The sequence below is a fragment of the Ylistrum balloti genome, unplaced genomic scaffold, assembly GCF_031769215.1.
Source record: "Ylistrum balloti isolate Yb309-2 unplaced genomic scaffold, AGI_CSIRO_Ybal_v1 Utg372950, whole genome shotgun sequence".
Classification (NCBI taxonomy): domain Eukaryota; kingdom Metazoa; phylum Mollusca; class Bivalvia; order Pectinida; family Pectinidae; genus Ylistrum; species Ylistrum balloti.
In genome coordinates this window covers 24,149-41,591 of record NW_026783185.1, presented here as the reverse complement: position 1 = coordinate 41,591, position 17,443 = coordinate 24,149, and the positions used below count along the sequence as shown (strand labels likewise).

General features: G+C 34.9%; 1 protein-coding gene across 1 annotated transcript in view; it reads right to left on the bottom strand.

The window, feature by feature from the left end:
• LOC132564839 (stromal interaction molecule 1-like) overlaps positions 1-12,660 on the bottom strand; it is a gene marked incomplete at its 3' end in the record, with an annotated part of 29,440 nt that extends 16,780 nt beyond the window's left edge. The window contains exons 1-2 of the mRNA XM_060229460.1: positions 12,615-12,660; positions 6,134-6,279 (exon numbers count right to left, since the gene is read on the bottom strand). Coding sequence (XP_060085443.1) covers positions 6,134-6,279; positions 12,615-12,660 — 192 coding nt within the window. The remainder of the gene's footprint in view (positions 1-6,133; positions 6,280-12,614) is intronic.
• Between the last annotated feature and the right edge of the window lie 4,783 nt (positions 12,661-17,443).

The following is a 17,443-nucleotide window of genomic DNA, read 5'->3' as shown; positions in this document are numbered from 1 at the left end:
ACATGAGTTTGTTTGAATTTCAGAGCTAGAAGGTTAGCAAAATTATTTAAATGCAACCAAACAAGATGAAATGGGAAGTCAAATCCAAATAGAAAATTGAACAAATGTCACAGCCAATTAAGTTTGATAATATACTGCTGTAGTACACAAAATATATATCAATGAATCAAGTCTGACTTTCAGTATTAGGAAGGTATAAACAGTCAAATCAATCAACAATAAAATTGAAAATGAAGCAAGAAATGATGTCTATTGTGACCTACTTTGAAAGTAATCAAGATAAATGAAGCTTAATTACATGGCTGACCAAGAAGAGGTATGAAACTTTCATATGAACAAATAGAAAAATAAAAAAATTGTTGTTGTGGGGTTTTAAGATACTTTGGGGTTCTTTTATGAAATGTGAATGGGTGGATAAAATTAAACAAGCTGAAATCCATGCTACATGCAAAATTCCATTTGTATGACTTTTGTTTTGACCATTCAAATTAAGAGGTGAGCTAAGAAATTTAAGATCTAAATATTATACATGTGAGAAGTTACATATAATTTGACCATTTGAGAATGGAAAATTAAGATCACTTTGAAATAATTTAGATTCATTCATGTTGGTTTAAACACGAATATCATGAAGCAAATGAAGGATACATACTACTGGTCTTTAATAGCTTCTCAATCCAGTCCTTCCTCACCTCCCAACTGACTTAAATTCTCTATATATCAGTGGGATAACTGATCAACTTTGAGAGCAAGACAATCCACCACACTAAAAAGTATTCACAAACAAACTTTGGGTACTGTAAATGACAGCATAAAATACATGCCCCAGACAATATGAGTGACACACTATTAAATCAGGGCCATAATTTGATATGACACAATGAATAAAGGGCCATAACTCTGTATATACAGCTATTTTGTATTGAGAAAGGAATATATTGTAGTCAGTAACACATTCTCCCTTATTCCATTGTGAGAGGCTGAAAGGTACACTTTTTTTAGCTGAAACAGTTATATGACAAAAGGAATGTTGCACATGGGACCAGCAAACACACTAACTCCATGAATGACGTTCTGATAGACTATAAATAGACATGATAGCCAAAACGATTAAAATTGTAAATTAGAGAAATTCTAGGAAAGATATTGAGAAACCATCCAATAATCCCAAAGCACTCAGCATAAAATTGAATTAAATATGCAACATTTAGACTTTTACCTTGGAACTTTAACAAACCAGGGATGTTTTATCACAATATGATCCTTCTTTCTGAAAACAATGTATACAACAATTACAATGACTAAAAAGTACATTGTAATAGTTATATTGCAGACAACCAAAAATGAAAGCAAAATGCAATTAGTTATGTACACCAAGAAAGATATCATAGACAGTTCATGTTCTATATGGAGGCAAAAACATATACAGGAACTGACAGAGATGGCAAACAGCACAAATAGGCTTCAAGCTGATATGTTGACAAGTTACCAGCAGTGATGAGTGCAGGTTCTCAGCATACTTGTTTATGAATTCGTAGGCAAACTTCAATTAAAAGTGATATATAATTAATCATACAATCTGAATCAATCTTGAAAATATTTTCCTGAAAGGGAATATCATTTTGGGATCATTTCATCCTTGAAAAGGTGAGATTGTCGTTAACCTGAATCCTGGTTGACAATACTGGGTTAACTAATATTAACAGTATTAGCTAGGCCATGGATATGTTATACATCATAACATCATGGACAAAAATTAACTTTCTTAAACATCACAGGATTTTTTTTTTCTTAAACAAAAAAGTCAAAAACAACAAGTGCATTTTAGTGAACATAATCTAAACAAAGGTTTGGTGAACAAAACCAACGTGAAATTATCTCCCTGTAAAAGGACAAACAAGCACAGAATAAATATTTTCATTTTCCTGGTGAAATATATCTTATATATACATCAGCTGCAATCAAGACGCTGAAGCGGGAGCAGACTGCCAGAAAAGGAAAAATATTGAATATATATGTATATGAAGTGACTGTTGAAGTTGAAAGCAGGCATATACAAGAGTTGTTATGTTATAAATTTAATTGTACTAAACTGTCTATACAATACATTGGCATAAGATACTATAAATATTTGACTAGCATAATAACTTCCTTACATGCAAAACTTGATGTCTTCTACAGAATATACAAATGAAACCATTTTTCAGATTTAATCAGTTATAACTGTTTGTTAGTTTTAATGTAAATTCAGGTCTAATTCGATATAATATGGAGCTTGCGACCTGACAGTTGTAAACCAGACATGAAGAAGGATTATAAGCCTCTCAGTTCAATCTCTAACCTTCTGCACCTGTATTACATTTGACCTATGTGTAGAGTATGTTTACCAGGCACATATATCACAGACCTGGCCCAATATTACTGGATATTTATAACAGGTATGCACCATTGACCCACAGGTGCCTAGTACATCAAAATCAGCCACAAATAGACTTATGTATATCTATGTTAGTTTCCTATATGGGTAAGATTGACCTTATAAGGATTACGTAATGCACGGGCAGGGCTAAATGAGTTAATTATTCTACAAAAATACAATAAAACCCTATTTAATCCGGTTTGGGTGCATACATGAGCAGTGAAAACACTTTGATGGTCATGAATTTCAACAAGATCATTATGCATCTAAGCTTTGCCAAAACAATAATCAATGTCTAAATACACGGTGCTGCCAATGTAAAGTTGTCTTCTTTGAAAAAGAAATTATATCACACTAATGCACTGTTTAATTTATTTTCCAATATACTGCTTTGATTAACCATCATTGGTGTCACTCATTGGAAGTGTCTGGTATTGTCCAGCAGTAACCAATGGCATTTATTTTGATGAAAATATCAATTTTTATTCTTTTAAAGATTTTTTTGCATCAATGTACAAATATAAGATAATAAATTTGGTAAGCAGTAAACAGTAAAACAGTTGCCTGCAGTGAACAACTGCACCAGGCATATATCTTCCATCAACTGATATCACAAGCCAGTCTATATCATAAAACATAATTTTTTAGATTCTTTGAATTTGGTGGTTTTGCAGTTGAATTGAAAGACAACAGGCCATTTTGAAGTAGAGCTAGCTAAGGAACTCAAGCTTAAAGTCTGATAGATACTTGGCAGTAATCATTCTACTAACCACTAGTCAACAGCACGTTTAACACCATCCAGTGTACTAAAGGCTGCATGCACTAAGACGTTATAAAAAATATTTGTAGGGTCTAAAATTGTATGTACATAACAACATACCTGCTTGATAAAGTAGTATAAGAAGTTAAGACCTATTCCACTTCACTTTTAAAGAACCAACTGACATTCTCTATTTGATGAATTACAGTTGTACCTGTCTACAGGTCCATGTTAAACACATCAAACTTAAGACTTCATTCTTGAATGTTTAAATATAATCCCTCCAGCATATTTGAACATCATACTTTAAAAAAAAACAAAATCTTTGTAAAACATGTTGGTCATGCAGCCAATGCAATTTAGTTGGATTGTTTGACAAATTTCTACATTCTATAATGCTTTGACCTTGGAATCCTGAAACTTTTACATAAAATTTTATCCAAATTTTAAAATAAAATAAAGTCTTCATATGATTATTGACATCAATTCAGGATGAGGACATGGGTTACTGAAAACATATTCACTTCCCTCCTACAGCTATAAAATGTATGAAAAATATGCTCTATCCCTCTACTTTCTCCTCTACATTCAAATCCACACACTACATCGGGACTCTGAACACTGCATGAACAATTCTCCCTAAATAGTGTCACACTACAAAATGTGTTTCCAACTCTTAAGAAGCTTTAAAACCTGCTGCTAGTGTAAAACATTTGATGGAAAGTGCTGCATATGCATTCCAATACTAATATTTTTATAAGAAACATGCAACTTTATGCAAACCACCTTTTGTTGTATATATTGTTTATCATTGTCTTTTTATGTTGCAAATTAATGCAAATCCCCTTCAAGAAAAGTGAGATATGCCAGGAAATGCTGCCACAATGAAAATTATTGATTGTTAAGATGGAAAGCTACATTGTATTAACTATAGCAGTAGGCCGACACACCTATTAAGCTAAGGCTAAGTGTAACCTGTATTATAGATGACCAGTAGAAAATTGCTGCATTACTGCAATTGTCTACCAATTTTTCTGACTTGTCTAACCCCTTCCTCTGTAAGTCCCATACCATTCCCTTTCTTTGGTACCCAATCCCTATGCCTGTCACAAACTACAACATTCTCCTCTCCCCACTCTTGTCTCAACCTACCCCCTTTTCCCCACCAAATCCTATCTCGCACTATCCCCTTCTCCCTTCCCCACCCTTGTCTCAACCTACCCCCTTCCCCTCACCAAATCCTATCTCACACTATCCCCTTCTCCCTTCCCCACCCTTGTCTCAACCTACCCCCTTCCCCTCACCAAATCCTATCTCTCACTAGCCCCTTCCACTTTCATCTAAAACTATCCGATCTCCTATGTATACCTGTCTCAAACATGGATATTCAGCCTGGCTAGATACAAAGTTCTGTATTTTGAAATCTTTTCATCAATGTGTCAATTTTTACTGAAAATTACATATATTTTTGTGGGGCATAATTTTCGTGGCTTTTCAAAAATTCTCTTTTGTGGACACTTGATTTCGTGGATAAATATGGCTTGATAAACCTGCTAGTAAATACTTATCTTAACAGTTTGTGGACAAATGAATTCATGTATCAAGAGCACACAATCAATCAATGAAAATTAATCACTCACAGAAATTCATGATTTTGCAGAAGAAACAGAAGTGTTCCCATACAGCGAAACATTTTTATGACTGCTAAAGTTATGTATCTTTTGTTCAGTTGCCATCTTTGAACACAAAAAAAAAAAAAAAAGAAATATAGAAATGGATGGAATGCATTTTGAATTTTTATCAACAATAATTGTTAACAACCAATGTCTATATTTATGGTCTATGTCTGTTTTGTTTTATGACAGGTTATACTGAATGTTGTGTGTTTATGCATTTCGTAAATAATGCAGTATTGCAGATATCATTGTATGAAAATCTTTTGTAATACCCAAAGTTTGTATGGCAACAAAAAAGCTACACTTGTGTGATTGTGATTAGGTTTTGAACTTTAAGTCACCTTTTACTATATGGCAAGTAATTTCTATAGGTGCTGCTTTTTTTCATCAAATCTATAAAATTCAATGGAAAGAAGTGTTTTTAGTACTCATTTATGTTTAATTACAGTAAAACATAATTGACTGCTTGGCCACCTGAGGTGAACAACCAATCTACAATTATTTCAACTAATTGGAACACCATTAAGTAACAAGGTCTCAAACCATCTCACTTCTCCCCCTCCCCACATGTGTACACCCAATGGCTGACCTCTTCTACCTCAGGCAAATAAGACCTCAATATTCAAACTCTCAGAGCCAGACCAGACTGACTGTTCAAGTTTTTGTGAAAACTTCTCTTGGCACTGTCAAGAACTCTGTGATATGCTTCTGATTCACACTGAAAGTCTGTTTTTCCAGAGCCTGCCCCAACAATTTAAACTGTGATAAACGAACAATTTCAAAAGCATTGTAACAATTTGAAAGCAACATTAAAATTGATGAGAAACTTCTGTCATGATGATTTATAACAATTGTTATACTATATCATTAATCAGCAAAATGGCTTCCCAAAATTGGATTTGTTATTCATTAACTTTTCAAACAATATTTCCTCCAGGTGTGTGTGTTTTCTTTTAATATTTTATGATGATGAATAGTCTTGAACCGCACAAATATTGGCTCAAAAAGCAACGAACAGGTATGATGAAATGATGATATGACGTTAAAATGATTTCTATATATGCACCATGGTCACTACATAAAAATGCTGATGTCTTCAAGTTTATTTTATCAGACTTGAATGCAGTTCAGTTCAATTATATCAACAAACTTGAATTTAAAGCTGTTCCTGTTAACTTTAAGGCCATACTTTTTTCGAACACAGAGAAAGGTAAATTTATAACCTTGTTTCCTGTGTGTGATAATGAATCAGACTGATTTTATAAATAAGCTTCATACCTCATCACTCTCTGATGGGTCAACATTTCCATTCTGGTCATCATCTATGAGGTGGTGGATTTGTTGGATGGCAGCGAACTCATCTGTCAAACTTTCATCTTTACCATTAATGTTGTGGCATTGTTTGTCATCTGGCAGACATGTTTCTGGAACAGTACAGAAAAGAAATTCAATATCTATCTAAGATAAAGCATTTCAAATCTTTCAAAAACATACTAGGAAAATTCAATTATAAAAAAAAAATCATAAATTTTTACAGAAACTAACATTCAAATGACTATAAGGTCCTAAAGTCCTAAATATCGTTAAAAGTTTTCCAAAAGTTTTATGGTGATGTCCTTTACTTAAAGTGGTCATAAGTATTGCTCAAGTAATAAATCAAACATTTCAAAGACTTGATTTACTAAATATAAGAGATACACAGCATGTAAACTTGACAAGCTTTCTCCAGTGATAAGGATTAAAAAATATCTATCCCAGATCTTTTAATGCATTTCTGAGATCTGAGGCAGACACTGCCACTTTGACATCCTGACTTGTGTGGCTGTTTTACATATTTCTTAAAGTTCATTCTAAATTTGTGATCAGCCAATCAATTGATCCTGGTTTTTTTTTATACCTGGACAATTGAAAGATGATGACAGTGAAGAGAAATTCAAGAGAAACAGCAAATAAAAAATGTTTTGTGATCGAATATGTATAAATCTAAGGTTAGTGAAAAAGTGCTTTATGATTTGACAGTTTTTCCAACAGTACAATGTATTTTTTGGTTGGCACATCAGTATATGTACATGTTAGCAATAATATATATCTGTGCTGTAAAAACTCAATAACAATTATTTCATCTGTTGATGATCATTAATAAACTTTGAGATGCTTCCCAATAATATGTTAAATATGAAATTAAATATCATGAACCAAAGTTGTGCTAATTCCAATGAGAATGCAGTTGTCTGATCTTCATGGAAATTGAATTGTATACAAAGTCAAATGAAAATGAACTCAATTTTAATGACAGTTAACATCCAAACATTATGCAGGCTAATAAATATGTCACACATCTGCTACCCTGTAGTATATATTCAATTAAGTCTATATATTGTAACATTATATATGTTGCACAGACCCTTTTTATTGGCTGCTATATGGATTGACTTGGCTTTGATTATTAATATCGACTTAGTTTTTAGGTCTTTATATGTGTATATATGTTAAGGGTCTCAATTACACGAGTCTGACACATAATGAATATCTTGTAGGTATGACTAGCGAGCAGTAATTGAGAGTGACTCAGGTAAAGATGAAAAGATGGATGTTTGCTGTAGGATACAGGTATTAAATCACCTGTAATTTAGTAGTAAGTAACACCAACACAGGTACAGGATCTACAGTCTAACCTGTTTTAAGTGGGAAACCATGATTTTGGCTGCTTAGACAGGTGGCTGGCTAATCAAGGTTAAAGTTAAAGACAAATACCAAAATGTTCTACTACCTTTGATGATACTGTAAAATACAACAATATGGCAAGGTATAATGTATGTAGGCTATGTCTATAATTCCTCTCTTACCCCATGTAGATAAGTAAACAGAACACAGACAACCCACAAGATTGGAATCATTATTTATTCAAACAAAATCACAACACCAGGACCACACTTCATCTGAAACGCACTTACGGACTGAACGTCACCTGAAAGTACACCCCTTAATTCTGACCCCACCAAATCAATGTCTCATGGACACTAAATTCAGGTCAAAAGATATGTCTGGGACCAGTATTAGTGGCCGTCGGCCGTGTTACACAGGTAACCGCTAAAACCAGTGCATTTATAAAGTCTTTTCATTGGGAGTACCTGAAAGTGACCACTTACGACAGATGCTCGACTGCTTATTTGAGGTGATTGCTTAGCCAGGTTTGACTGTACATGTACACAGTAAGTGGTATACTTGATCCTCTTCAGGTTAGTACATAATTATTTTTCACACATCATTTTCTCTATGGGACACTGTGGAGACTAATATGGGCCCCATTTTCAATTTGAATGATTTATATGGCCATATTCCAACAATATATAATTCTCTTCCCAACAAATCAATTATCTTCCCATAATTAAATAAAAAGGCCCTGTCAACAATTATCATTAATGTTTATGTGTATGAAAATAATATCATTATACAGTATGCATTACTGAAAGCAAGAAGTTACCTCAACAAACATACATATGTAACATTATGCAGTAACAGAAATATAAGTAAGAATAGTTTCCTTTGTAGTTCCAACTGATATTCAAGGATTCATAAAGAACCCCTGACAACTCCAGGAAATCCAATTTGAACTATTCACATAATACACATAGTAAGGAAATAATCTGAACCCTGAGTCGCCTGACAATCACCAACAAAAACACAGATTCAGCAAATCCACAGGGAGGTTGATTAAATATCATGTATACTGGAAAATGAGCTGATATCAAAGTATTGTTTGAAGACTGACAACTGACCTCTGAACAAAAACTGGCTAGGTTATAGACCCTCTCTATCACTCTGCCTGACTGACTAGTATGCCAAGCGTAATAACATCAGAATCTACCTTTCCTTCTACATTCAATATACTGTACAGAAGTTTGATTATACTCCCAAGGACATAAAACAGAAGGTTAAATTTACTTTAAATTGAGAAGAAAAGTCTGACATAATATATGGCAGTCAAGTGGATGGATGTACATGCACGTTGACATACAACAATTTATTTTCAAGTGTTTTACAGCTCATCAGCAATTAGTCATTTAGGGTCAATACATGTGAGAATACATGGCTTTTTTGGAGGTGGCTATGAGTGGGGCCAAGTAATTTGGGACCCCATTCCAAATCGGGCTTATTTTATAGAATGGTCATATTCCCAAAACATAATTTACTTCTTAAAATTTCCTTTCCAGTTAATCAATTTTCTTCTCAAAATAAGATAAAAATGGTCTTTCCCAAATTACTTGAAAAATTAAGCCCTGGAATACAGCTCAAGTATGATGGATGGAGGATTAGGCAGGTCACAGATCGGATTGACTGACCAAATATCTGTGTGAATCCTGCTGTTCTTTTGGTAGGAGATCTCCATGATGACGCCACTATTTTGTAACGCAGGGCATTTATTATACAAACAGATTTTGCAGACAACATTAATTTTCACCACACATGTGCACCTTCTCTCTCATTTCAAACGTGGAAAGTTGACAGGAATGTTAATCAAGTACATTTGTCTGGTATTAGTTTCTGATTAAAATGTGATAACAGACAAGTAAAATGGAAAATAGATAAAAATGTAATATCAAATTCATTAAATTTGATAGAAAAGTGTTAATGTAATATATGTTTAAATATCAATTTTATTGATTTTTAAATGATTGCAAAACAAGTTATTTCAACTTCACTCATGTTACCAGCACTAGTGTTGATACACCAAAAAGGCAGACAGCAATGAACAACACTATATGTAATAGGAATTCCGATGTGTATCTGATTTTACGTCACTTTATTCAAATCAAACTGACTGAAATATTTCATTCCGGAAATAATTAACAGAAGTTGCTGAAAGTTCTTCATTTCATATTATCTCCATATCTTTTATATAAAGTCATTCCCATATGGAAGAAATAAGTAATCAGTTCTATTTCGTTTCAAAGATAATCCTGAAGGAACATCAGATGACAGCACAGCCTTGAATGTATATCAGAGTTATTGTAATGTCATGTAATATCATGGAATGAAAATAAAAGTTGACAAGACTAAAATACAAGAGGCCCATGGGTCTTAACAGTCACCTGAGGTCTTCAGGTCCTTGGACAGTTTTAGAACCTGTCCATAAGTCCCAGCATTTAGGCAGGCAGAACAGAACTGATATAAGCATACTCATAAAGTTTTTATTGTTTCTTAGTTTAAAGGCTTAATTTTCAAACAGAACTTTTAACACTCTCTGTTGTAGTTTAGCATATTTGACCCATGTGATCTTGAATAAAGGTCAATGTCATTCATTTGAACAAACATGATAAAACCTTCATGCCAGCATGCTACAGGCCCAATATTAGCATCCGGGACCTTTTAGTTATTGAGAAGTTGTTCAAAAGATTTCAATACATTTGACCTGTGACCTTGAAAGTGGGTCCCAGCCATTCATTTGAACAAACTTGGTAGCTCTTTCTCCCAGCCTGCTACAGACCCAATATCAGCATTCCTGGCCTTTTGGGTATTAAGAAGAAGGTGAAAATGTCAATTGTTTACAACTGAGTTGTCGGACAAAAGGCGATCGCAATAAGTCTAGGAGACTTTGTCTCAGGTGACCTAAAAATGTAATATTATCAGTCATATCTTAGCCATAATGTATATCGTTTCATACAGTCAGGTAAAAAGGAATACATGTACCTGGATATTAGTAGATTTGGTGCCCAAGCTAGAAATATTAAAAGTATGGTATATATGTAAGATATATGGGGGAAATTATTACAAAGATACAAAAGCCTAAAGTGAACTCCATCAACTTTTTACATCATGTACGGAAAACAACTCTCTACATCTATAAACACACAACTGATTGAGTGAAGGATGGTAATGTAATGAAACTTCACATATCCATGAATTCAAAGGAAACCAATCACAACAGGGAAGTGTGGGGATGTCCAAGGAAATCTGCATCTTCCTCTAGCAGATTCATAAAATCATTACATCAGAATAATGTGATGTAGTAATTAGTGAGCCTATAAATGAAACAAGCAGCTCACTTTTAACAATATAAATCATATAGATCTCAGACAAAGGTACATGAAAGTGAGGCTAAATTTACACCAGACTTTGGAGAGCATTCTTTGAGGGTTTTATGCATGTAACATTGGAATTTGTTCAAATTCCTCAAGGTTTTAATGTACATTTACAAAACACAGCATCTCAACATTCGGTTGTATTAATTGTGTTTATCAACATCAGGACTTACTTCAAATTGATGAGTGACCTTGTGTTTTGAATTAGAATCCTAATAATTCTCAAGCTTTCAGACCAGGTTATTTTACAGGTTTTAATTAATATATTATTTCCCCATACATTACTTGAAAAATGTGACGTATTTCTTAATTCAAATACATGTATACAGAAATAACAATCTGTCTGTAGATGTCAGGAGAATCGAAGAAAATCTAGCTGTATGTATATGTAGCAGAACATTTGTGAGAGTGAGAAAAGATAGTCTTCAGTTTTTAAATTCCAGACTGTCCCTGTTTTAGTGCTTATATATTCAGCAGCTGAAAGATCATTTCAATTGATTTTTTGAAAGCCAACATATATAATGCTAATGAATCTTAACGTTCATCTGCTGATAGATCAATTGATAATTTGCTGAGCCAGTTCAGACAGTCTGACTCCATAAGATATTTGATTTTCTAGTCAAGAGATTGAAATTATACAAGTAGAAATGACCTTGGATAGTCAACAATTACTGAATATATATATATAAAAAAACCTCATTTAAAGTTTTTACTCAGAAAGATTTAATTTACAATGATACAGCCTTTAACTGTAGACAACAATCTGTAGACAACAATATTAGTAAATAGTGCTGAGAAAATAAAATCTACAAACATGACAGTCAACAAAACAATAAAGAACATTAAATTCACATCTGAAAATCTTTGTCGATCAGTATTACATGTATGTCCAACTGGTAAAAAATGCTGGAGACTGTCTGGACTTTACTATAGCTGTATTTTGTACTTAACCATGACAGTTTCACTCTGTTTGATTTCTATTAAGACTTGTTCAATGTATAATATATGCTATACTTTTGTGGGTATAAATAACAAAATATAAGTGTTAATGTACTTATAGACTGGCTGTAATCTGGGTATCGGTCAACCTTATATACTTGTGTATATTGATACAGAGTTAAAGGGATATATCAGAATAAGCCCAGTTACAAGGTCAGTATCTTAAATTCAAGATATCAGTTAGAAAAGTAGACAACCCACTATAATACATGTCTAAGGAGTCCAAACTCTATCACTTACACCGTCATTACACCTGAATACTCTCTGTCACCTGATAAGAATTTTATTGATATGGACCTCACATAATGTATAATGGGACGATTTAAATACCTGTGATTAGGGCGACCAACTGGACATCTTGTCATGTGTCTCAAATATGTTAAGTGATGATCAGACACCATACACTGGCCATTGCACCATTGTGACCTTACTTATATGATAGATATGTAACAATGCATGTTTTCTGTAGCAGAATATGAATGAATATTGCATGTAATCAAGAGTTTGAACATGAAAGTACAAAATCTATAAATATTAAGTCCTCATATCTCACCACAAAGTGCTACAATATCTCTCGTTTGATCTGTTCCGTGCAATGCACTAATATAACGTCAGTAATAAGTGTTAGGGTGAAAATCTGTGACTCTTCCACAAAAACACCTGAATTTAACACGTACTCAAGGATGGCTGCATCAAAGTCCTCAGTTTTTCTTGTAATGTCATCCTGTTGTGTGTTTATTTGAAAGATATGATGACACACAATTTCTTCAGGTCATAGATTTATATTGCAATATTTTATTAAAAATGCATGGAATATATTGTCTTTGTATAATGTACTTATGTTAGAAACTTTTATTTCTTGGGGAAATAAACTTACATACAGCACTAAATACCCCAAAAATTAAGAATTACAAAATTAGAAGAAGGCTTGCCCCACTAGAAATTATTTCTAAAAGGGCTACTTTAATTTAATTTTATAGTTCTTTCAAAACTTGAAGTTTCTAGCAGTTCTTGTGCACGTCTAGTGGTTCTTTAACATTTCTATAGTGGTGCAATAAGAGGTATATTTTGATCTTTTCATATTTCTTCTTCTGGCTCAGTGGTAATTGGGTTGTAGTTTAATGGGCCTAGACAATATTTTTAAAAGGTTAAATTATAGGTCAGAGTGTCCTGATTTTGATACACAACATACTACATCACCAAATTGAACCATACTGCTAGTATGAAGTTCATGTGACTGGTAGTGCATGTAGAAGACAGAGCACACAAACCTTAAGTAAAAGGTAGGTCACAGTGACCTACATTTGATACATGACATACTTTCTTTCAAATGTGAACACATACCCGAAGTATGAAGTACATTATGACAAGTAGTATAAGAGATAAAGCCTGGACAAGAGAGTGGATAGACGAACTGAAGGAGAGACGAACACATTGCAAAACTATAGCCACTCCATGGTTTCCATTTGGGGACTAACAATTATTAACAACCAACCTAACATAAAATACTGTTTATAGATACAACCGCATTTTCTGTGTGCATGTCTGCATCATGAAGTTTGTAAGTATTCAAAATCTAAATCACAAAAAATCATAACCTTCTTACTTATACATAATTTCTTAAATTATGTCTCAAATTTAACGTTCAATTCATTCATTCATGTATTCTAGCTTTTCAAATTGGCAGTAACATTCATTTATTACTTATTCAAAGTACACTTACAAATTATCTAAATTGTTGACCATGTTTTATTTGATGGTTAAACACCTTAATATATTGAAAGTGTCACCATGACATTGACACTGCATAGTCCGTGATTCTGTCACCCCATATCACCACTTCCTTACTAATTATAAACAGATTGATGTACTTATAAATCACATATAAAACATGACTGACGTTGGTGAAGTTATTACTGTATATCAGATTCTTATAGCAACTATATTTTTAGGCAACTTGGTTTATTACTGAAATTAATTTTTTCCCTCTCAATATGAGTATTGACAAAGCTCATATCTATTGTTATTCAGGAAATTCTAAATGATCACAAGCTGCATTAAGCCATATGCATTAGCAAACCTCTGCCTAACAATAAATCACATCTCCCCCTTATTATTTTCTGAAGAGTGGTCCATTTCAAAATAGCAAGTTTATCAGTTTTCATGGGATGTTTTGATGAGTTCATGACAACAGGTTTTTAAAGCTAAAATAAAGGCATTTTATTGATTATTGCATGTGGTATGAGGTAGTATAAAACTTCAGAACTTTTACATTAGGGGAAAGGACTAATTTTAGGATAATTATGGTAAGTACCAATGATTAATACTTCAAATTCATAATCCTGAAATAAAAACTCTCCTTCATAACGTAATTAGACAGCATTTCTGTATGTGTCCCTGGGCTCATTGCAGTATAAATATCGTGTAATGAAAGATGTCCTTGAGGCTAATGTTTATATAAGGTAAATGACATCCATATTTCCACATATCCGGCAATAAAAACAAATGACATAACATGTTCTGAAGTCAGTTTACAGTAAGCATGTAATCATCATTTATCATTTTCCAGTTACACACAAGATTACAGTGTTAGTTAAATTTCTGTACAAAAAACAATAAGTACACTATATACAAGTGTTTTTATTTTTTATACACACTGTATGCCATCTATACTGTGAAATCTTAATCAAAAAACAAATATGTCCTCAAACTGTTGAAGTTATGATTTATATAAGCAGATTTATTGAGTAGTATTTATCCAAGTCAAATCGAGTTTCCATGAAGTACCGTAGTTATTATTTGAAACCATGGAAATTGAGCCCCACATAAATGTTTGATTTTAAGCTTAACTATTGAATTAGTCCTCGCTGTTTACAAGTCCATGATATCGTCTATCCTAACTATCTGGCAATACACCAATGTCTGGTAATAAGCCCACCCATATAATTTTATTACCTCAATAGCGTTATAGACAAATGCTTTTTCATTGCCCCACATCCTGACTTGGAATTCAATGTTTGTGTGTTAACCCATACAGAGTATACTGCAAAACTTTCAACATAATCCTTTTTTGGCCCTCTGTATAAGCATGCAGCACATTTTGTACCTAAATGTAAACAGTTCTTAATTGTCACTGAGTTGGTGCACATATACATAAAGGCACATACACACCTATGTGCTTCATATAATGAGTCTACACCAGTTCTATATATTTTGACAACAGATTTGAAATGTATGTATAGACAAAACTATATCTAAACTCTTTCACCTAGATCAGCTTTATGTAACTTGAAATACCAAGTAAGAAAAATATGAAGAGGGAGCAATGTCATGATTCTGAAACCACCCCAAATCACACAAACATCCTATATATAGACATACCCTGATCATGAGTAACTCAACTCTCATGTTGCTGTCTCAATTTACATGTGTACGTCACATTTACCAAAATAAGCTGAACTTAAGCATAAGGTAGATTAATTACAATATAAAAGTATATGTATAGTACTGAGGTGCATTTGAGCTGACCATGGATCGCTGGTACAATTTATTAAGAGTTTGTTTGCTAGATTTATTGCCTATCACACAACCAACTTTCATGGACTATTATGAGGAGGGACCTTGTAGTAGCTTTCTTAGTTGGTTGCTGCCTCAGTGAGCAACATAATAGGGGCCTTTCATATGCCATCTAAAACAGTTGGAGTAAGGGCCATTACGCAAGGACTCAACATCAGATGATCTGTCTCTTGACAGCCTCCAGAAAAACACAAACAGCTCTGAGTAGTGATCGTTGAACTCCTCAAGACTTGAGGTTTTTTAATGTAAAACCAATTTTCATGATGTAATACTTACCATAACTTTAGTATGCAAATACAGTACCTACACCCATCTTTGTATCCCAACAACAAAAGATTCAAAAGAAAAACAATCCCGCCCTCCCTACGATCCATGAGCCATCACGGCAGGAACGCAGAGTGATCTCCCTTCCTCTAATAACCTTTATGGCGTACCCCACAGAGGGGCAGCCAGGCAGATAAGGAAGAGGGGAGGATAGGGTGGGACTCCATAAAGTTATGGTAAGTATTACATCATGAAAATTGGTTTTACATTAAAAAACCTCAATTTCATTTCAGTAATAATTACCATAACTTTAGTATGCGAATTCGTCTTACCGTAGTGGTGACTAGAAGCCAGGCAGCCCCTTCAGCACAACCAAAGTAGTAGGGAGGGAGAACAGAGTGCCAAAGTGAAGGAAGGGACCTCTCTGTGAAAGAGCAGGTGTACCCACATGCCGCCGTACGGAAAGACATGGCCCGGGGCTAATGAGGAGGCACAGCCACTGACTATGCCACCACCAAAGGTCCCAATGAATACAGGCCTTCTGAGTGGGAAGCTAGGGATCACAGATAAAAATCTGTGAAGGTATCCCTGCCCTGCCAGAATGCTGCAGACATGACCTCCTGAAAGGAGGACCCATTGAGAGAAGGACCCAGGATGAAGCAAGGGCCCTGACCTCGTGAGACTGCGCTTTCGCTCTCGCCCAAGCCAAAATGCTCGTAAGCATACTAAATCACCTGGCAAACCCACCTGGAAACCGACTGGGAGGAGATATCTCGTTGTCCCTGTTTGATGGGCAAAACAGACGGGATCGAGAGCCCCCCCCCCTGGTTTTATCAAGATAAAACCTAAGAGCCCGACAAGGACAAAGCAACCTATCTCACTCCTCCAAGCTAGTCACAGCCAGGATCCTGATAGGATCGTGCGAGAACCCCGGAACCTGATTCTTCGCTAAAAACAACTCTATCCATAGCAAAGCCTCTAATTAGGGCAGAAAGAGAGGAGGACTAACCTATCTCCTTCCTGCCATAACAAGCAAGAACTCTGGCAATAGCTGTACGATACACAGCAATAGTGCCAGGTGCCAGATAGCGGTACCTAAACAGAGAGATTAGGAAGTCCGCAATCAAATGCAGAGGCTTCGAATGAATAAGCTTCCTTGCCGACACACCAATCACAGAAGATCATCCAACGTGACTGGTAGACGGCAGAAGAGGAAGCCCTGATTGATTGCTCAATGCAATCTGACACCTCTTGAGAAAAACCTGCCTTGGCGTGGCTTCCAGAGATAGCCTCAACGCGTGAAGGTGGAGGATCTCTGGTCAAGAGTGTGTCGTTCTGGGCCAAGGCTGGCTAAGGAGATTCGGTCTGGTGGGGAGAGCCAAGGGCTCCTCCACCAGAAACGACAAGAGCTCCTGAAACCAAGCTTGCCTCGGCCACAGAGGGGCTCTCAGAAGTAAGGAGCAGTGATGCTCCCAGAACTTCTGTAGAACCCTGCCCACCAGGTTGAAGGGAGGGAATGCATATGCATACGTCCCTTCCTATTCCAGAGAAAGGGCGTCCACAGCCCACGCCTTACGGTCTGGGACCGGGGAGACGAAGGTTAGCAGCTGGTTGTTCAGTGAAGTGGCAAACAGGTCTATAATAGGTCTGTCCCACGCCTGACAAT